At 54.9% G+C, this 22,276-nt stretch overlaps 1 protein-coding gene across 1 annotated transcript in view; it reads right to left on the reverse strand.

Moving 5' to 3' along the window:
* Window positions 1–21,103, reverse strand: part of FMNL1 (formin like 1) — a 28,705-nt gene extending 7,602 nt beyond the window's left edge. Inside the window, exons 1-11 of the mRNA XM_064270997.1 lie at window positions 20,793–21,103; window positions 9,680–9,763; window positions 8,036–8,149; window positions 6,248–6,321; window positions 5,807–5,890; window positions 5,240–5,377; window positions 3,554–3,662; window positions 2,862–2,938; window positions 2,513–2,606; window positions 1,132–1,206; window positions 754–864 (exon numbers count right to left, since the gene is read on the reverse strand). Of these exons, the coding sequence (XP_064127067.1) occupies window positions 754–864; window positions 1,132–1,206; window positions 2,513–2,606; window positions 2,862–2,938; window positions 3,554–3,662; window positions 5,240–5,377; window positions 5,807–5,890; window positions 6,248–6,321; window positions 8,036–8,149; window positions 9,680–9,763; window positions 20,793–20,921 (1,089 nt within the window). The 5' untranslated portion in view covers window positions 20,922–21,103. The remainder of the gene's footprint in view (window positions 1–753; window positions 865–1,131; window positions 1,207–2,512; window positions 2,607–2,861; window positions 2,939–3,553; window positions 3,663–5,239; window positions 5,378–5,806; window positions 5,891–6,247; window positions 6,322–8,035; window positions 8,150–9,679; window positions 9,764–20,792) is intronic.
* Window positions 21,104–22,276: the final 1,173 nt, after the last annotated feature.

A 22,276-nucleotide genomic window follows, 5' to 3' on the forward strand; every position in this document is an offset into this window, starting at 1 on the left:
GCCTATTCTGGAAATGTCATATAAAATGAATTATCTAATATGTGGCCTGTTGTGTCTGGCTTCTTTCATTTAGCATCATGTTTTCAAGGTTCATCCATGTTGTAGTCTCTTCATTCCTTTTTATGGCTGAATAATATCTCTTTGTGTGGATATACAATTCTAGTCTGCTTTTCACCTTTTGTTCATCTTGGCTTTCAAAAATCCAGTCCCCAAACCCCAGCTCCTCCAGGAAGCTTCCCAAAGGAATCAGGGAAGAAGCTGCAGCTTCTCTGCTCTGGCTGCGCCAGGACGCATCAAGCCCCTCTGCATACTTTTCCTGGGCAAAGCTCTCACCTAGGGCCTGGGCCTGGCTAGGTGATCTGGCTCCCACTTTGGCCCAGTATCTCGTCACTCCCCATTATGTGCTGGCATCAGAGCACCTGTCTGAGGCTGGTGCTCCCACAGTCAGACCCAGCAACCCCTAGAGCCTGATCCAGTGCCCGCAAAAACCGCTCCATGGACTAGGTACCTACTATGTGCCCAGTACTGTTCTACACATTTAGAGTTGTTATTATCTCTGTTATTCTCCTATTTTACAGACGACAACACTGGGTTTCAGAGCTAGGAAGAAGCCTATCCAAGATCACATGGCCAGGAAGTGGCAGAGCCAGGATTTGAACCAAGGTCTGCCTGACCCCAATACTCATGCTGCTAACCACTCAGCCATGCTCTGCTGTGGGTGAGTGGTTAAGGCTTGGGGCATGTGGGGCTCACCTCCAAGTACAGGTCTAGACCCAGGTGGGTGAACTCATATTGCAAGAAGACACGGAAGTTCATATTCTCCACTGAGTGTACCACAATGTTGATGAATTGCATGCAGGCCACCTGGGGGCAGGGACATGAGCAGGTATATGATCTTCTGGGTGGGGGTGCTCAGGGCCTTCCATCCCCCATTAACTCCCAAATCTCCCTCCCTCTCCCCCAGCCTGCTCCCTCTCTGCCATCCACCCGCCCCACCCCCCCACGCTGACCACTCAGTCCTCACACTTTGTAGGGGCAGGGCCCAGACCCCAGATACCTAGGCCCCTAGCTGTCTCCTGCTTCCCAGAGTGGCCCTGGCCAGGCCTAAGCCTGCTGTGTCACTGAGCTCACCAAGAAGTCGATGCTGCTGTCCTCATTCCGGAAATATTCCATCAGCTTCTCAAAGCGGTGCTGCTCCCCACACACCTGAGTGGAGGGGAATGGTGTCACTGATGGCCTGGGCAGCCTAGCCCCAGAGGCAAACCTGGCCTCCCCCACCCCAGTCCGCATTGTCACAGGGCAGGATCTAGGAGAGAGCTCCTGTGTTCACCAACAGACTGCAGCTACCTAGCGTCCTCATTGCCCGAAAACCTTCCTTGTATTAGAGACAAGCCTGAGAAATTGGTCTCTATGGTACTACTCAGGAGGAGGTCCAGACCTGGATCATTCCTTTGGTCCACAGGTGGAGGTGAGAGATTAGTTCTACAAGGAAATCTATGCAAATTGTATGCAAATGAATCCCACCCCCTACCCAATAACTGCAGGTACACCCTCTCCTGTTGGCAGGCTGCCACCATCCCCCCAGGAGCTCTGAAGTTCCTCTTTCTAGCACAGCTGGCCACCTGCCAGGTTAGCCTCTGCTTTCCCAAATACTGTTGCCAAACCCAGGTGCCCCAGCAGCCATGGGATCCAAGGTCCAAGGCAAGTGGGCCCTACAGAACTCAATCACAGGGCTCAACCTCCTATTTCTTCTCTACATTCCCTCCTACTGTTCCCCCTCACTTACTCCACTCTGGTGACACTGGTGTCCTGACACACACCCACCTCAGGGCCTTTGCATCTGCCTGAAGCGCTCTCACTCCAGATGCCACTGCACCAAGTCCCTTACTTCCTTCACAGCTTTGCTCAACCTTCACCTCAAGGAGACCCTTCCTGACCACCCTGCAAACAGTCACCCTCCCCCATAATGTCTCTGCTCTTACCCTACACAATTTTCTTTCCCACAGCACTGATCATTTCCTAACACACTATGCGTTATTTGTTATATTGTTATTATCCATCTCCCTCGCTTTGTTTCTTTGTTCCTTTCGTTCACCAGTGTAACCCAAGTGCTCACTCTTGTGCCTGAGGCACAGTAGGTACTTCGGGAAATATTCATTAAATAAATGAATGGATGAATATTTCCCAGCATATGCATCATATGTCTTGCATTTACTTCTCGTGAACCTGTTACCCAGCGTCAGCAACTTCAGATGTATGTGTGAATCATGTCAGCGGGCTGTGGCAAAGCTGAGGGTCAGAGGTTCAGCAGATCCAGGAGTTAACCCTGTGGCCCCAGACAGTGTAACTATGTGATTCTGCACCTTCTCTTCAAAACTTCCCCCTGCTCCCCAAATGCCCACCTGACGTCCCTGGCTTCCCCCAACAGAGGCAACAATTGTTAGCAATGGGACTCCAAGCCCACCACAGGGGCAGGTGCGTATTGGGCCACGGGGGAGGAGATTTCCAGTACCTCCTTGAAGTTGTCAAAGGCCGCAAGAATGATGTCATGTCCCCCCCGCACCAGGCACACGGCTGCCAGCAGCTCCAGCACCAGAGCCTTGGTTCTGGGGAGAGAAGGTTGTCCCTTGAAAACAGTCAGGCTCTGCAGCAAAGGTGGGCACAGGGCTGGCAAGGACAGGGGAGCTGATAGTGAGCTCCTCAGCAAGAGCAGGGGAGCCAGGCTTGAGGGAGAAGAGAGGAGCCAATGATGGGGGTAGAATGAATCTGGGCAGTAGTCCTGAGAACTGGGGGACAGAGTGGGCAAAGGGTTAAATAGGAGGAGGGTCTAGAAGTGAAGAAAGGAGGGGTGTGGACGTTACCTGGGGTTCTTGTTGTTGAGACTCAGAGCAATCTCGTTGACACAGGCGGGATGGTTCATGACAAGGCTGAAGCCGGACTGGGGAGAGAAGAGAGGTCAGCTCCTCCGGGCAGACCCCCAGGACTGCCAGGACCCTCTGCCCAGCACCTTCAGCACAGACAGTGCCACGCTATTCTGGCCTTTAACTGCCCTCAGGCTTGGAAATTCCTTTCTATCCAATCACACCCTCTTCTGCTATAGCCAAAGCCTGGCTCTGTCCCTCTTTTTAAATCCCTTTGTCTTTTCTGAAGCATCCTGGACATAGTGAATCCTCAAAGGCCGGCTAAGTGAGGGAGGGCCCACTTCACCAATTCACTCCTCCAAACTAAATAGCCACAGGCTGCTGTCTGCTGCCACCTCACTCTCCAGCCCTTCTTGGTGTGTGTGTCTAAGTCCCCAAATGAGGCACACCCACATCCCTGGCCACAACCAGGGGTGCTCAAGGAGGACTGACAAGGAGGCAGCAAAAATCTGGGACTCTCCTCAAGACTTGTCAACCTCAAGACACTGAGCTAACAGCCCAGACTTCTAGGGCTCCCCAGTGGGCGATGGGGTGAAGGAACAGTTGGTCCTAGAACCCCAGCAGCCTGGGCAACTCCTAGTAAGCACAGGCCTGGTTCCTGGGCCCCCTAGTCCCCGTGCCCACCAGCGCACCTGGTAGTTCATGATGGCACGCAAGCACATGATGCAGACATGAACGTCATCCTTCTGGCTGACGATACGGGAATGCCGCAGAGCTTTCTTGCTGTGGGCTGAGGTCAGCCTGAGTGGGGTGGAGGAGAGGCAGCCAGGGTCAGAGTCCGGAACCCCCACTTCCCATTCCACTGTTCACTCAGACGGACTCTGGAACCCTAGGCCACTACATCCTGTCCACCCAACAAAAGAGACCATCTGAGGGCAGGTGGGGTTCCTCAGTCCCTAGACCTGGGGGGAGGAGAAGAGAGGAGTCAGGGAAGTAAAGTCCATTAACAGCAATATGGCATTAAAAAGGGTTGCCCTGTGGTTGGGGTGGAGAGGCTATGGAGTGAAAAGACAGCCATAGCTTGGAAACAGCCATGGAAGGGTTGGCCACAAGGTGGCGCTCATGGCTACTTGGGATTATCTTCCATCTTGAGAGCCAGAGTCTCAATTCAGACTACATTGGTTCAAATCCCAGCTCCGCCACTTACTAGATAAATTCCTTTATCTTTCTGGGCCTCAGTTTCCTTATTTGTAAAGTGGAAGTGGTAATAGCTATAACTTTTTGATAGGGTTTTTTGGGACTATAAGATGAATAAATATATTAAATGCTCAAAACAGTGCCTGGCACATAGCAAGTACTATATGAGCATGTGTAATTGTTATTTGCCAAAACATGTGTGACGTTTTCACTGTAGAACAGCCCATTGTGACTTCCGCATGTTGGGTCCTTGTCACAATTCTGTCATATTTCCAACAATACTGAGAGGCCCTGCCACCACCCAGTTGAGTCTCCCATCTTCCTGTCACATTCCAAGCCTTTGTCCATGCTGTTCCTTCTGCCTAGAATGCCATTCCCTGTCCCCATCACTGCCTGTAAAGTCTCTATTCATCTGCAAGACAGAGTTCCAGTGTCACCTCTTCTGGGACACCTTCCTGATGCCCTAGGCAGTGGCCACCTCTGTTCTCAGAGCTCCCAGTCACACCTCTGTGACAGCCTGTCACACTGAATTCTCCCCCACTAGACTGTGGGTCCCCTATCACAGGCTAGTCTGGCTCCTGAACACCCACCACAGCACCTGATACGCAGTAAGTGCTAAAAAATGTTTGTTGAATGAATGAATGGATGAGTACATTGTGAGTGTTTGGAGCCTAATGTGAAGGTGGTCACCTAGACCCAAAGTGGGAAGGGAGGAAGCTGAGGGTCCACACCATACTCCAGGGCCGATACTCCAGGGCCGTCTCCTGCGCAGAGTTGGGTGGGGTGTCCTATCCACAGTAGCTGAACCCAGGACATCAATCATTGACCTCACCCAACCCCCCACCATCCCAGGGAGCCAGCCAGACATGCACCTGCCACCAGGGGGCTACATACCGGGGAGAAGGGGGGCATCTGGAGGCCACATGGGAGAAAACAGGGGGTTAGATGGGTACAGAAACCCCGTCCTAATCCCAGGCCCAACCAGATTTCCAGCCCCTAGGTGGCCACCCCAATGGCTTCTTAACATACCTGTGAGCCAAGCCCTGTTTGTGGCCCCAACCCTGCTCCCAGTGCCTGGCTACCCCTTCCACCACCCCAGGGGTGCCAGGTGGGCTGGCAAGATGCAGGGATGTAGGGGTGAATTCTCCATTCTCCCACCACCCACCATGGGGTACACATACTTGACGGTCAGATGGCGACTCTTAGGCTGTGGTGGGCAAGATGAGGGGGGACCCTTGATGAGATCCTCCACTGACTGCTCCAGGGGCTTGCTCTTCTCCGTGTTGGGTGCCCCGTTGTCTGTGCTCTCCATGTCATGCCTGCAGGGGATGATGCAGTGGGGTTAGAGGCCAACGCTGTAGGGGTACTTAAGAGAGGGGTGGAGGAAATTGAGGGAAAAGAGACAGGCCTGGGGAGAGGCTGGAGTAGGGAGGAGGCTGTGTTCTTGGCAGTGGGCTGGGCATAGCCATGGGGTAGGGGGACTGTGGAGCATAGGAAGGGTGGAACAGAAGAGTGCACCAATGGGATGTCCCCCAGGTCCCAGGTGGCACCCCAGGCTATGTTCCTCCCTGTCTAGGGCAGGTCTTCAGGAAAGGGATCAAAGGGATCGTTCAGGGCCAAGCACAGGGTTCCAGGCTGGGCTGGGGCTGTGCTGTCTGGAGCTGGCCAGAGGAGTGGTCAAGGCACAGGGAAGCGTGAGGCTATGAGGCACGGCATGGGGGCATGGGGGTGAACACTGGAGCACTTACGTGACGGAGCACTGAGCAAAGGCCAAGTACTCAAGCAGTACATCCAGGCCACGGTTTTCCTCGTTGAGGAACTCCTGCACCCACCTACAGGACACAGGGCTCCCTGAGTCCCAGCCAGGAAGGAGGGCTTGCCCAGACTGGGCAGGTAATGGGCGTGCAAGGGCCCCAGGGTGCCCCTCCCCCAGGGAGACACCACAAGCCCTGGCTCAGAAGGCCCAGGATACTAGGGGCTCAGGCAAGAACCACGGCTCAAGCATGGCTGAGATGAGGGCCAGAGGTGGGGCAGTGGAGGAGGTGGGGCCGCAGTCCCGACACCCACCCCAAAACAGAGGGTCCACAGGCACAGCCCTGTACAGGGAGAGGAGGAAGGGAAAGCCCAGGGCTTCCTGGAGATAGAGCTCTCCTGGGGCACCAGAGAGGGGATGTGAGCCCCTCACTCACCCAATGTGATTTGTCCTCAGGGAGATCTCCAGCTCCCGCAGCACCTGTGTGGACTCCTGAACTCGCCTCTTAAACTGGGGGTGAAGAACAGGGCAGCCTGGTGGGGGTAGCCCAAGCCTCTCACAGGCCCACCAAGCCCTGAGGTGGCACCCAGCAGCAGCCACCCCCACACAACCACACTGGCACCCGTGGCCTTTCACGCACAGCCTTCCCCACCACCTCCACACACCCGCCCAGCAGAACAAGCACTCACAGGCTACACATACTCCCCCATACACAGAACACGGGGTGCACAGCACACATCCATGTTTGGATACAGGGCACACACACACATCTCTCTACTCGGATACACAGGGTACACATACACATCCATACTTAGATACGCAGGGCACGCGCACACACATCCATGCTCGGATACACATGGCACACACACACACCCATACTCGGACACACATGGCACGCACACACACACACACATTCATAGTCAGACACACAGCACGTACACAAACACATCCATGCTCAGACATGCACGGCACGCACACACACACACCTATACTCGGATACACAGGGCACATACACACACACAACCATGCTCAGACACATATGACACGTACACACACACACATACTCACACACACCAGACACACACACACATACACACATTCATACTCAGACATACAGCGCACAAAGACATACATATCTCCATACAAGCACACAGAGTGTACACATACACATCCATACATGGACATCTTGAGCACACATGCACATATACATTCCTATACAAGCAATCCAGATATATACACACATGGGGAATACACATCCACATTCATACATGGACATCCTGTGTATACACACATACACACACACACAGGTACCCTGAGTATATACGCACAGGGTACACACACACCCATGCCTGGCCATGATACATGGGGTACACACACACAGAACACATGTGTGGACATGTTGTCAGGCGGGATCAGTCCCTGGAGAAGGATATCATGCTTGGCAGAGTACAGGGTCAGCGGAAAAGAGGAAGACCCTCAACGCAGTGGATTGACACAGTGGCTGCAACAATGAGCTCAAGCATAACAACGATTGTAAGGATGGCGCAGGACTGGGCAGTGTTTCGCTCTGTTGTGCAGAGGGTCGCTATGAGTCAGAACCAACTTGACGGGACCTAACAAGTGCTGATGGGCTAACCCCAGGAGCACTAATGTGGGGGGCTTCAGGCATGGACAGCGCCCAGGAGCACTAATGTGGGGACTTCAGGCATGGACAGCACCCAGGAGCACTAATGTGGGGGCTTCAGGCATGGACAGCGCCCAGGAGCACTAATGTGGGGGGCTTCAGGCATGGACAGCGCCCAGGAGAACTAATGTGGGGGGCTTCAGACATGGACAGCTCCCAGGAGCACTAATAGAGGGGCTTCATACACACTCTGGTATATACATATATATAAAGTTATACACAAACACATTCACATCCATACACAAACACAAAAATATACACAGAGTACACAAACGAATCCATGCATGGACATACAACGTGCACACCTGCACACACATGAGTACACAGAAGTGTACCCACATATGCACATACAGGACGCTCAGAGGAATCAGTAAAACCCCACGTCTAGGGCACTCTCCATCCCCTAGAAATACACACATACCCATACCTGTCCCCACACAGGCCCAGAGAACAGTGTACATTTATACGCAGTCACTCCAGCTGCCCACAGCTTGGGAGGTGCAGGGGAAAAGGGACAGAGAAAAAAGGGGAGACATATACCCCCAAGTTGGGCATCCAATCAGCTGCCACCTTCCGGCTGACCACACCAGTATCCAGGTAGCTCTTCAGCTTCTGGATGTAGGCTGCAGGGGGGTTCTTGACTTGAAATCGCTCCTGGGGAGAGGGAATGGGGTGTACAGGGAACTGGCAGAGCTACCCTAGCCCTCGTCCCAATGCCCCATTCTCAGCCCTGACCCGGCTCCCAGGCTGTCTTAAGACCCCTTTGAACTACCAAAGGCACAAGTCCAAGCAGTCCACCAGACCACTTTAAGCTCCCCCATCCTGGGCCTAGCCTTCACTCCCCACTTGGGCCTCACAGGCCATACGCTAGCACAGCTCTGGGGTGGGGCCTGGAGAGGTGGGTTCTGCCATGGATACCTCTGGAGGTGGAGGGCACTCAGACTGGCCACTAGGTGGCATCCTCCCAGTCCCCTGCCCTCCCTGGACCACACCCCAGCTCAGGCCTTGGGGGACAGGAAGGAAAAATGCCCTGGAGGGGACGGTATGGAAGGGGTCATTGAGGGCCAGCCCCCTCCACTACCCCTAGCCCAGCTCCTTGGCAAGCTGAGGGCTCCTTCCACAGGACTCCATCCCAGCTGTCCTGCTCACCTGGGTTCCTGTGTTGTTAGCTACCTGTGTGTGTGTGCTCATTTGTGTTCAGCAAAGCAACTCCTGGCTCCCCCAGCCCACCCCCAGCTCAGGCAGCCTCTCAGATAAGGGGCAGGGACTACAGCAGAGGCTCCCAACCAGAGGGGCACCTGTCCTTCCCCACTTAGACCCCTCAGATGCTCCAGCCTTCCCCCTAACCTCCTACTTCTACTATAGGCCCAAGGCCTCTGGAGTCAGCTCCCCAACCTCTTTCCACACCCAGCCGTTAACCCCAGACTGCTGCCTGGCCAGCTCAGTCATCCCATCCGTCCATTACAGGAGGCTAGGCCCAGCCCTGGCTCCCAGGGGAGGCTCTCTGCTCCCCAACCCCCAGCTCCAGCCTCCAGAGCCACAGGCTTGCATGCTGCTCCCCACCTCCCTCCCTCACCAAATCACTGCCGGCAGCCAGGCCTCACCCGCCCAGTAGTGGGAGAGGGGTCCACCCTGCTGCCAGACAGCAGCCCAGAGCTGGAGGGGCAAGAGCAGTGAGTGAGCCATGAAGGTGGCGGGCCCATGAGCCCAGACTGAGCACCAAGAGACAGGGAATTCAAGTGACTCTGGGAAGGCCACAGCTCCTCCGGGCCCCAGGTAAAAGGAGGACAGGGGTTTCTGCCCCTTCTCCACATCTCCCATGGGGTTAAATGAAGACGTCCAACCCTGGGGTAGGGGGTCAAGGGAGGCTGCCAGGAGGATGGTGACATGGCCCTAGCCATGCTGGTGGGTGCCCTGGAGCAGCCTTGCCAGCTCAGCAGAGGCAGCCTCAGCCCTGGTTCTGACTCACAGGCTCTCTGGGGAGGCCCCATGTCTGAGAGAGGGGATCCTAGAGACTGCAGACACCCCAGCACCCTCCCCAGATGCGATGCTGGCCTCTAGGCAGGCTCTTGGTCTCATGGGCAGTGTGGCAGTCTCCCTTCTTCAGCCAGCCCCAGCCTGGCCATGGCAGGGCAGGACACCCGAGGGTGGGAGGGAAGGGCAAGGAACTGTGCCAGCACCCACCTGGTCGCAGACAAGTTCCCATTTCTTCTCGTTGTCATACTGGCTCAGCAGCTGCACCTTGTCTGGGGGCAAGTTCATGCAGTTCTGGGGAGGGAGGGACAAAGCAAAGACCCCCTGAGCCTGGTGCCTCAATGTGGGGGCAGGGGAGAATGGGCATCCCAGGACCACAAAGGGCCGAGCTCCCTAGTAGGTTTTCACACACATAATTCCTCATCATCTTCTCACCCCTGGACTACCTTCAGGTAGCATCATCCAGGCCTGGACTCTGTCCCCCCGACTATGCCTCCTGGAACTCAGGGTGCAGAGACAGGAATGAGGGTTCTCAGCCCAGCTCGCCTGGACCTCAGACACCTCTGGGCCCCAGCATCCCCCTCTGTGACATGCGGGTATCATCTCTTCCCCCACTTGGGTGGGAAGATAACAGGAGCCATCCCCAGCCAGGCTCAAGTGTGGCCAGGTATGGACACAGACCCATGCCTGTGCCACCAGGCACCATGTGTGCATACACCCAGCCCAGGGCACCCATTACCCATTGCTGTCAAGTCAATTCCAACTCATAGCGATCCTACAGGACAGAGTAGAACTACCCCATAGGGCTTCCAAGGAGTGCCTGGTAGATTTGAACTGCCGACCCTCGGGTTAGCAGCCGAACTCTTAACCGATACGCCACCAGGGTTTCCAGCCCAGGGCACAGTGCCTCATAAACACCAGAAAACCTCTCAGTGGGGAGAGCAAAGGGCCCCCTCCCACCTGGTCACTGAGAAGTGAGGAGATAGGACCTGGAGCTGAGGTCAGGCGGGTCAGGCAGGCCAGGGGTTCCAGGCGGGTACGTCATGGTTGCAGGAGGGAGGGGGATTTCAGAGGGGAAGGTCACCCAGCCACAGGATCTCCCCAGCCAGCACGCTAGGCCTGGAGTGCTGTGGCGCAGGCTGGGACTTCCCTCAGCACCGAAGAAAGGTCAGTAGTAGCCTGCCTGGGCCCTCCTCGACCAGCCACAGATGACAACGGTATGGTGTTTCAGTCAAACTTCTCCCCCACAGGGAAGGCAGAGGGCCCAACTCGGGGCTGCAGGATCAACCAGGTGTCGCCAACACGAGGAGCTCCCTGGACATCCAAGAATTGGAGCCTCTCCCTGAGAGACCCAGAAGATGAAGCCAGTTTACTCTAATCTAGTAAACCCCTGGTTTATTGAGGGCCTACGATGTGTCAGGCCCTGAAAGACAGTTCTTGCCCTCAAGGAGCTCTGAGTTAAGCCAGGGTCTCAACTGGGGATGTGGGAGCCCCCAAGAAGCCCCATTCAGAGCCATGGAAGCTTCTGTTGTGGGCTCTGGAGGCTCAGACGATGCCCCTTCAGTCAGGTGGCCCTAAGAAGAGGCCACAGCTGGGGCAGAAAGGAGCCACACCCATCTGAGGCTCCTCAGCCAGTTTCCTCTCTGAGGTGCTGGGCCTAGTACTGGGGTTCTGGCCAGACCTCACCCCAAAAATCACTGCTTTGGGTCAGCCCAGACGACAGGAAGCTGGGTGCTCTCAGCACCCATTGCTGAGGGCCCCACTTGAGAGGTGAAACTGCCCATCAACTGGACACCCCCAGGCTGGCTGGGGTTGGGAGTACGTCATCTCTCTCCCTCATTGCGAAATTGAGCCTGGATTGAGGAAACTGTGCTGTCTCATCAGGCGCCCTCCCCTCCCCCAACCCACCAACCTCCAGAACAGCTCTTGCTATGACATGGAAGGGGCTGCCCAGGAAAGGGTCTGAGAGCTGTGGGGAGGGTACCATTTTCCCAAGGAGGGTTCCCTGGGGCCATTCTCTGTCTCTCTCCCTGGTCCTCCCTGATACATCACCAGCCCACAGAGACATGGGGTGGGGGCAGGGGCAAGGCGGGGAGCAAGGCTGAGCGGAAAGGAGGAAGGAGGAGAGAAGGCAGGCAGTGTCTGGGAAGCTGGAGCCTGTGGCCTGTAGGGAGGGGGTGGGGGGAGAGATGGCGGTGGGGAAGGAGGGCAGAGGAGTGAGGGGGTGGCTGAGCCCCAGCATCTGAGCCTGAGAGGGCAGCTGCTCCTCAATATGGGTCTTTCTGGACGCTCACATACCCCAGCAACTTGATTGGCTCCCAGAATGGCCCTTGTACCCCAGATAGCACTTCCACCATAGCAATGATGACCACAATAATCACAGAATCCAACTTTGCCTCAATGCCCACCACTGCTCTAAGCCCTTTGCACCAGTGACCCTATTCCTACCACACAACCATTACTAAAAAAAAAACATTGCCATCAAGTTAATTCCAACTCATAGTGACCCTATAGGACAGAGTAGAACTGCCCCATAAGGTGTCCAAGTTATAGCTGGTGGATTCGAACTGCTGACTTTTGGTTAGCAGCCAAACTCAACCACTGCACCACCAGGGCTCTACAACCATTACTAGGCACTGTTATTATTCCCACTCTACAGGTGTAGGAAGGAGCCTGGGTGGTATAAGTGGTTTGTAATTAGCTGCTAACCTAAAGGTTGGCGGTTTGAACCCACCCAGCAGCACCATGGAAGAAAGCCTTGGCGAACTGCTTCCATAAAGACTGTTGTTGGATGCCGATGAGTCAATCCTGACTCATAGTGACCCCATATGACAGAGTAGAACTGCCTCATGGGGTTTTCTAGACTGTAATATTTATGGGAACAGATTGCCAGGTCTTTCTCCCATAGCACTGCTAAGTAGATTCGAACTCCCAACCTTTTAGTTAGTAGCCAAATACCACCAGGGCTCCTTCCATAAAGACTACAGCCAAAAAAAAAACCCTAGGGAGTAGTACTACACTGTAACTCATGGGGTCACCATGAGTCAGAATAACTCAATGGCAATGGGTTTGGTTTTGGTACAGGTGTAGACACAGATTGGGTTAGTGACCTGTCCAAGGTCGCACAGCCAGTAAGAGCAGAGCCAGGCTTTGAGCCCAGAGCTAGCTCTGAACCACCACCCAGCCCCTCCCAAGACAAGCCCACAGTTATTACAGGGATGAGGGGCCTGCTTCCCTCAATTACAGGGATGGCACACCTGTCCAGATCTCAGACAGCTCCAGGCAGTGGTGGAGGGCAGGGTACCCCTTTGCCCCTTCCCCACCTGGGCCTTCTTAGGCCTCTGGGCCCACACACCAGCCTGCAAGACAGGCTAAATTTAGGCTTGGAAATCAGAAATAGCTCTGACAGCACTGAGCACTAATTAGCAGCTGCTCTTCAGGCCTGCCGTGCCCTCCAAGGAAACGGCCACCCCAGGGAGTGAGGGAGAGGCCAGCAGCTGCCACTCACTTGGGGTGGGGCGAAGCCACCCTGGAAAGCAGGAACAGCCCCCCAGAGCCAGGTCCCCAGCACGGGGTTGGGAGGGATAAGCAGGAGGTTGGCTGACAGTGCTCAGATGGGACCAGAAGGGGCAAGCAGTGCAGGTGGGGGAGACACCTGCCTCCAGGGAGGCGGAGAGCAGGAGGGGCAGCTATGACATGGAGGAACCAGGACTGGGTTCAGAAGACCCAAGCTCTGGACCCCCCAGCCCTAGAGCTCCTTTGCCCCTCGGAGCCTCAGCTTCTTCCTCATAAAATGGGCACACACCCTCTACCTCACAGGCTCACAGAACTGCTGGGGACACTCGATGAGAAGCTGTGTTCTGATGGAATAATATTCTTCAACTGCACAGCACTATGCAGAAGGCATTCCACAGACAGGAGAGAGTCCAGGAAAGGCCCAAAGTGTGGGGGCGGGGGGTGCAGTGACAAGGTATGATGAGTGGAAGTTGGTAAAAACATCCAGGTAAAACCTAGACTTGGCTAAAATCTTAACTGACCCCTTGACCCTCTTTTCCTGATGCTCTTAGTGCTTTGGGTCAGACAAAGAGGCAGATAAGAGTCATCTTTTGGAGTGTGGCCAAGAAAAGGAGCTGGTTCCCCAAATCTTTCTACTAGAATGTGTGGACCATTCTCCTCCCTCCCTGCCCCTACCTCTCTGGGTACCAAAGGGGGCCCCCATCCTCTACTCACTCAAGACCAGCCCCTCGCAGGCTCATACCACCCTCCCACCAGCGGTGCCATCGGGAGGGGGCTCCCAGGAAACTGAAGGGGCTCCACCTGCAGTTGGACACAGCCACACCCGCCGGTTCCACTTTCAGCCGAGCTGAGTTTGCATCCCAACCCACCTGCCCACCCTCTCCTCATGAGGCCCGGCCCTGCAAGTCCCAGGATGCCCCTGAACTTGGGCACCAACTCCAGTTTCAAACCAGACCCGCAGGTGTTCCTCACCCTGGCCCGGCCCCTATGGCTGCCCTACCCCCCACCCCTGTATGGCCCCCACCTTGGTTCTAAAGCTGTCAGTGCATCTCCAAAAAAACCCGTTTTATCCACTTAAAAAATTCCAGAATATAGATTTTCTGGGGCTCTTATAAACAATCCCAGGCTTATACAAGTGCTCTGGGGTGACTCAGCCCTAGGATAGAGTGCTGGAATCCCCCCAAAATTAGCAACTTCTCCCTTCAGGGTTCAAGGGCCCCCACGGCAGGGACAAGGACCAACAGGGTAGAAGCCAGGATAGCAGGCACTGCCTGTATAAAGCAGGCTGGCGGGAGGAAGAGGAGGAACACCCCCGCATCACTTGCCCTGTGCTAAGTGCCACTCTAAGTGTTTTTACATCTATTACCTCATTTAAACCTCAACAAAGAGTCTACAAGGTGGATACTATTATAATCTCCATTTTATGGGTGGGAAACTGAGGCACAGAGCCATTAAGTCATTTGCCCAAGGTGACCTAGCTGATAAGCTGGTGAGAAGACTGAGTTTCCTTGGAAGAAGAAGCACTGAGGGAGATGGAACCACTAGAAATGTGGGTCTTGGCCCCCCCAGGGGTCTTCTGCAGACAACCTGGCCCAGCCCCCCTCCCCCATCTGAGGAATCAGCAACAGTCAGCCCCACTTCCTGCCACCCAGCACCCTACGCTTCCTGTTGTTGCCCACACTGAGCTCTTACTCACTGGGGAACCCCCCCCGCAACACACCCTCTCTCAGGGGGAAGTGGAGGCCTCTCCACCCCCTCTCCACACACACTGTTACCGTTAGCACCGCTGCTGCTCCACCCTCCAGGAGAGGCAGGCCGCCCTTCATGGTTTCCAGCCACTGCAGAGCTGTCTACATAGGCCTGTGTGGTGGCAGCCTAGCCTGGGATGGCCGGTGATGGAATCTCTGCAGGGGTGCACAGCAACCTTGGGTGGTCTTGCTGACGGGGGTGAGGGAAGGGGAGAGATGGGCTCTGTGCTCCTTTACCTCACAGGGGCCCAGGATGGAGAGGCCTTCATCAGCTCCAACGTCATCAACCCCTTCCTCACAAGGGAGAGTGTTTATTGAGCATTTACTGTGTGCCAGACACTGTGCTCAACACTCTGCATTTCCACCATCATTCAATCCCCTCAGCAATACTAGAAGGCCAGCATATACCATTATTGTTCTCTTCTTTTACATGTGAGGATAAGTGATGCTCAGAGAGGTTAAGTAACTTACCCAAGGTCACACAGGTAGTAAGTGGCAAAGACAAAACTCAAACCCCAAACTTCATGACTCCAATGCTTGGAAGCTACCCTCACCTTTCCCAGAGTAGCCCTTGCCCAACTCAGAGGCATGGAGGCCCAAGCCACCTTCCAGGGCTTCCTGTTCCCAGCAAAAACACAGAGGCAGCCCCAAGGGTGGTTCCACCTGCTCCTGCCCATCTCACCCAGCTCTTTGCCAAACCCAGATGTCTCTATGAATCATGCTCACCACATCTCTGGGTTTCCAGGGTCAACGTGTGACAAGCCTGCCTGCCAGGAATGCCACCCTCCAGCCTCTGGCCAGCCTAACAACTGACCGCATGGTCCAGAGGTGGGATGCACAGGGCCTGAGCAACCTAGGCTCCACAGCTACGTGCTCCCAAACCTATTTTGGTCTGAATGGAATTTCAAATTCTCATGGAATCCAGACATTCTGGATCCATGGAGGCTGGATACACTCCTGATACTATTGCTCTGAGATAATCTTTAAACCTTAAACTAAAAATATCTCCTGAAGTCTTCTTAAAACCAAACTATAGTTTAGCTTAACTATTAAAGAATGTCTGCCTTGAGCATGATGCTCTTTTAAGAATTATCTATATGGGATCAAAGTGACAACAACTCCGGAAAGATTAGCTAGGAACCTTAGGGAGTTCAGGTTAATGGAGGAGGAACAATTCAGAAAAGGAGGGTGAGTGCGGTAGCACAACTCGAAGAATGTAATCAACATCACTGAATTGTACATGTAGAAACAGTTGAAATGGTGTATGTTTTGCTGTGTATATTCTCAACAACAAAATAAAATTAAATAAATTATTTTAAAAATTAAATACACCTATGTTCATTGCAGCAAAATTCGCAATAGCCAAAAGGTGGAAACAACCTAAATACCCATCAACAGATGAATGGATAAACAAAATGTGGTACATACATACAATGGAATACTACTCAGCCCGTAGGAGAAAGGAAGTCTTGATACATGGTACAGTACGGATGGAGCCTGAAGACAGAATGCTGAGCGAAATAAGGCAGTCACAAAAGGACAAATAAGGTGTATACCTGTAGAAAGTTGAACTAACGAAGGATGTGTGATAGATATACACAATGACAAAAGAAAAAAAAAATGAGTAGCTGCTGAGGCTACTTATGGACAACCAAACACCTCGTGGGACTTGGTTCCTTGGTTTGGAGGTTTAGAGTAACGGTTTCATGGGACATCCTAGTCATTTGGCCCAATAATATGTTTAGTGCTTCTGTTCTACCTCCTAGTTCACTGCATAGTGCATGGGGTCTTAAAAGCTTGCAAGCAGCCATCCAAGAAGGTACAGCAATTGGTCTCCATTCACCTGGAGCAACAGAGGAAGACGGAGAGTCAGGAACAGGAGGAGGATATGAAATGTGTGGCTAATTGCCTCCATGAACAACTGTCTCCTTTGCCATGAGACCAGAAGAACTGTATGGTGCCTGGCTACCATGACTGAACATTTTGATCAAAGATTCCATAGAAGATTCCTGATCAAAAGGGGTTGGGGGGAGAATGAAGAACAGATTTTGAAAATTTTTATGGACTCCAGACTTTCTGGAGCCATGGAACCTGGATGAACCCCTGAAACTATTGCCCTGAGATAATCTTTAAACCTTAAACCAAAAATGTCCCCTGAACGATGCTGGTGAGGAGTGGGCTTCTTAGATAAAGTAGGCACATGAGACTATCTGGGCAGCTCCTGTCTGGAGGGGAGATGTGAAGGCCGAGGGGGACAGAAGCTGGCTGAATGGACACAGAAACACAGGGTGGAGAGAAGGAATGTGCTGTCTCATTAGGCGGAGAGCAACTAGGAGTATATAGCAAGGTGTATATAAGGTTTTGTATGAGAGACTGACTTGATGTGTAAACTTTCACTTAAAAGAAAAAAAAAAAAAATGTCCCCGGAAGCCTTCTTAAAGCCAAACAATAAGTTAACCTAACTAGTGAAGAATGGCTTCCTGGTGGCACAGTGGCTAAGCATTTGGCTGCTACCAAAAGGTTGGCAGTTCAAATCCACCAGTAGCTCCTTAAAAACCCTATGGGGCAGTTCTACTCTGTCCTATAGGATCGACTCAACAGTTTGTTTTGTTTTAAGTAAAGAATGTCTGCCTTGAGCATTATGCTCTTTTAAGAACTATCTATATGGAATCAAATTGACGACAGCAACTCAAAAGATTAGATAGGAGCCTTAGGAGTCACTGAGTTTACATTAATGGGGGAGGAACAACTCAGAAAAGGAGGGTGAGAATGGTAGCACCCCTTGAAGGACATAATCAATGTCACTAAATTGTACCTGTAGAAACTGTTGAATTGGTGTATGTTTTGCTGTGTATATTCTCAACAACAACAAAATTAATAAAATTTAGGAAAAAATAAAATAAAAACCTATTCTGTTCCACCAGAGAGAATGGAGCTCAGTCCTAGGGCAGCAGAACCATGACATCTCCCCCGGCTCCCCATCACCAGTCTGAGGGGGGAGGAGCCAGCCACAGTAGGACTCCCAGGACCCACATCCTGCTTAGGGCTGTTCTGACCACCCCACACAGCCTGGCCAAGTGCCCACATCCCTGGGCACATGCTAAGGGTACATGCTAAGGGCATATGCTAACAGTACCCCAGGATGCTGGCCCCCCTCAGACAAATTCCATTCCAAATGGTTCATCCCCCACTTGGATGCCAGCATCACCCTAGGCCTTGGGCACACCCTTCCCAGCACCTCCGCTTGATGCCTTTGCCCTGCCAGGTAGCTTCGAAACCTCTGCCCCAAGGTTACAGACAGATTAGGGCTGTCCTATACCTGGCTGTCCGGCAAACCTGGAAAGGGCACCTTGCCATCTCAGTCTCTGGCTCTGCCTGCCCCGCAGGGGAGGGAATGAGGGCTGGAAGCCACCCAGCCTCAGGAATGGGCGTAGGAGAGGAGAGAGCAGAGCAGGGCTGGCTGGTTTTCCCACCATCCGCAGCAGGCCCGTGTGGCTGGGCAGACACTGCTCCTCCACCGTTGCTAAGGCAGCAGCCGAAACCCTGGCTCAACCTGCTCTTCCTCCCGCCCCCATTTTAAGTAAGGGCACCCCTCTCTCTTCACAGCTTGTCCCACACCCTTGCATGGGAAAAAGGCTGGCCCCAGGAAGGAAAAGCAGGCTCCCTGGATCTCCTGTGTGGGTATAGCCCTTGTGGGGGCACCCTTCACCCAAGGGAGGAGGCCCACAACCAGAAAAGGAGGGGTGGTTTTGGGTGTCTGGATCTCTCGCCTCCCAGTGGTGAAAGGGCTGAGCTTGAGAGATTAGAAGGGGCTCCCTGAGGCCATCTGACTAGATCCCCAAAGTAGGGTAATGCTTCTTCCATGAAAACTGGGGACACTGAGGGTGATGGCCTGTCACCCTCAGCAAGCTAAGGTTCTTCTCATCTTAGACACTCCCTAAGGACAGGACTGGGCTCTGGCCATTGGGGTTGGGAGGTCAGGTGGAGGCCCACCTTGCAATGCCCATTGCCAGGTGTGTGTGTTTAGCCAAATCTTTAGCTTTAGGCAGCCTCAGAAAGGGGTCAAGACTGTCACCCCAGGCTCCAGGCAAACGCCCCTGCTGGTGGGAAGTGTGAGGAGTCAGGTTCTTAGCCAAGTGACCTTGGGTAAGTACTGCTCACAACAGGACAAGGGCCAGGCCGAACCCTCCTCAGGAAGTAGTAAAGTGTAAACGCTAGGGTTCCTGGGGGCTAGGGCGGGGGTAAGTTCAGCAGGTACTAATGCCCTAGGTTTCTACCCAGCCACCACCCTTTATCCACAAGGGCATCATCCTCTAAGACCCACCTCTGGGCTTCCACTCTCCACTTCTTGGTACTCAGGGGCTCCCAAAGGCATTCAGTGTCAGACCCAGCCAATCAGAGTTATGGCAACTACCCAAAAAAAAATAATGTCCTACGCAGGCATCAAAGCCTCACCACTTGACTTATGCATTTTCCAGCGGTCTGCATTATTCACACAGCTCCTCTCCGTTGGTGTGCACAGCAGAGAGTGGACTGGAGCCTGGCCTTCACCCTGGGACCCCCCACACCACCACCAAAGACATGCACTTAAGGAGAAAGACCTATGCTCCCCAAGTAGGCTGGTGGAGCCCAGGGACCCACCACCAACCTAGGCTCCCCAAATGATCCCCTCATCCTCCCACCCCCCACCTGGACACCCATCTGCTCAGCTCAGCTCAGCTTGGCCAGGCCCTGGGTTTAGGGAGAGGGGAGAGAGGGTAGGTGGAGAAATGGGGAAGTCTGGGGCTAGCCTGGAGTGAGGCACCCCTCAGAGGCCCTCTCTCTCCCCTAATCAAGCCTGTTGCCCCACCTCACCCCAGCTAGCTCCTCCAAAACTGCTCCTAGCCTTTTTCCGGGAGGCAACAGCAGCCAAGATTTTCAAGAACTGTTGGGAGGTGCTTTGTGGGGCCAGGCAGAGGGTCTAATGTATAGTCTAACCACCAGCCAGGGGCGGGAAAATGATGTCAAGGAGGTGGAGGGGACAAATTGAGCACTACTGATGCCAGGTCTCCCTCAGACCCCACCCCCAGTCTTGCAATGCCAGCCTGCTCAGACTAGGAAGGACCTCTGGGAAAAAGCATAGCCTTATTCGCCTGTCACCCAGTGTCCATCAAAGGAAGGTTGACAACAGACAGGCCACTTAATTAGAGAAGGGGCCCGGGACAGGCTGAGGTAGGGAGCCAGAAGTGAGAATGAATGGTTCTTCCCCCTCCCCACTTCTGCCTCCCACCCTCTGGTGGGACCCCCTGCCTCTGCTTTGGTGCTGCCACCCCACCAAACTTAGGCCACTGAGCTGATGGAGCCCTCCGCAGTGGCCTAGTCCCCAGGGCCCTCCCAGTCCTACAAGCAAACCAGGGGGACTTCCGGACTGTTGCTCCACCCCAAGCAGAGTGACCAGACCGCCCCGACCCCGCCCTTCCTGACCTAATTCCTTCAGTGGACCGATGGCAATGCCCAAGACAAGGACCTGCAGGCACCCTGATAAATACGGGTGAGAAACACAGATAACCCTCTCCGCGACCCAACGACCCAACTCCCAGCAGCCCAGGCACTGAACAATCAGAACCTAAACACCTTGCCTCCATCTCCTGCTCCCGGGAGCTTAAGATGTAACCCCTTCTGTCTCTGACCCGCGAAGACAGAGAGGGGAAATGCTCCAGACCCGCACCTGGTGGCTGGGCCTGCGTGTAGTGTGGAAGGGGCTGCCCGGGGACCCCCTGGCCTGCTCTGCTTCCCACTTCCTCACTGATCAGTTTTGTTTAAGACCTTTAGACCCAGGAGTGCTGGGAGGAGGGGGATGGCGTCTTGGAGAGGGAGATCAGGCGGTTGCAGAAGAAAAGTTTTGGGGGGAGAGTGCTAAGTCACTCTGAAGGAAGCCACTGTCACTCCCACCCCCTGGAGAAAGCAGCCGCTGGGCCAGGGATCTCCAAGCGACACCTGAGCCCCCCGGAGGCGGGGACAAGTGCCGAGCCCCTGCCGCCCCTTGGCCGTGCACTGCGCGCCGCCGGGGTCACACTCACCAGGACACGGTTGAACCTCTCCTCCAGCTCTCCCGCGTCGGGCATCGGCTGCTTGGGAGCCGCGGGCTGCTTGGGGGGCGATGCAGTGGGGCCCGCGGGCTGCTCGGCGCTGCCAGCCGCGTTGCCCATGGTGGTCCCCACCCAGTTTGCCAGGCGCCTCCAGCCTCGGAAATCCAGCTTTCCAGGGACGGGGGACACGGATCCCGGCCCGAGGGTGATGGAGACAGCGGCTCGCCGCGGTGAGGGTCTCGGCTCAGCGGCGCTCAGGGGCTGGGGCGCGGCGTTCCATCCGGGCGGCCCCGTCCGAGGGCGCGGGGCGGCGAGCTGCAGGGCGCGGGGAGGAAGTCAGGCTGCAGGCCGCCGGGGCCGGAGGGCTGGGCCGGGGGCAGGAAGCTGCGGCGCAGGCTCCCCCCTCGGCGATTTTCGAACTTCTGCTGCTGCTCCCGGTGAGCGCAGACCGCATTTCACCGCCGCCGCCGCTGCGCACCCAGCCCCAGGGGGGCGGGCTGGAGGGAGGGGGCGGGCGCTGCTCGGCCGGGGGTCCCCCGCAGCCATGGCGCGGCGGGCGGAGCGGCCGGCCCGGTCACCTGCAGCCGCACAGAGAGAGGCCGGCGCCGCTTCACCTGCGGGAGCGGGAGGTGGCGAAGGCGAGGCTAGAGGCGGCGGCCCGCTCGGCGGCGCCTCCGGGTCCTAGAACCATATCAGCCGCCAGCTGGAGCGGGAGCACTGGCCGGGTCTGGGGAAGGGGGTCACGGCCGGGGGGCGGGAGGGGGTAAACCTCTGAGTCGAGGATTCTCAGCGACTGCAAGTGCGGCTGGGAGACCCACAGTGGTGCTGCGTTGGGACGCAGGGGCTGCGTCCCCCTCTCGGGCCCCCGACTGAGAAGGTGGGAACCCCCTTTCAGGCCCCCACCCCTTGTTTCTCTTCTCCTCTTTTTAGCCCACAGATGAGCTAATGACCAGAAGGAGCTATCTGCAAACGACAAGCACGAAGCGGGGCGGGGGACGCGGACAAGGGCCAACGTAGACCCTGCCACCTGTCCCACCCTCGACCAACTCTGCGCCTGCGCCGGCAAACCCAGTGGTTTTAGTATAGGGCGCCTGTGAAAAACGGCTGGCTTCGAGAAGCTGGGACCACCAAGGCAGTTCCAAGGAGAGCCACGGGGGTTGGATAAGGAAGGATTAAAGCCAACCGCGGGGCTGGGAGCAGGCACCGCAGAGGAGAAAAAAAAAAAAAAATTTTTTTTCCTTGACGCTGTCACCTCCAGGGAACTAAGGTGGCCTCTCTCTCGCCTTGGAGAATAACAATCTCTGGTGTCTGCCAATTACTCCCAGGGCCTGTGTCTCATTCATCCTGACAAAGACAACCAGGAGAGGCAGGTACTGAGCTCCTCATTTTAGAAATGGAGAAACTGGGCTCAGAGGGGATAAGCAATTTGCCCAAAAGCACACAGCTAATAATGGGCAGACACAGACCTCCTGCCT

The sequence above is a fragment of the Loxodonta africana genome, chromosome 18 (genome assembly GCF_030014295.1).
Source record: "Loxodonta africana isolate mLoxAfr1 chromosome 18, mLoxAfr1.hap2, whole genome shotgun sequence".
NCBI lineage: Eukaryota > Metazoa > Chordata > Mammalia > Proboscidea > Elephantidae > Loxodonta > Loxodonta africana.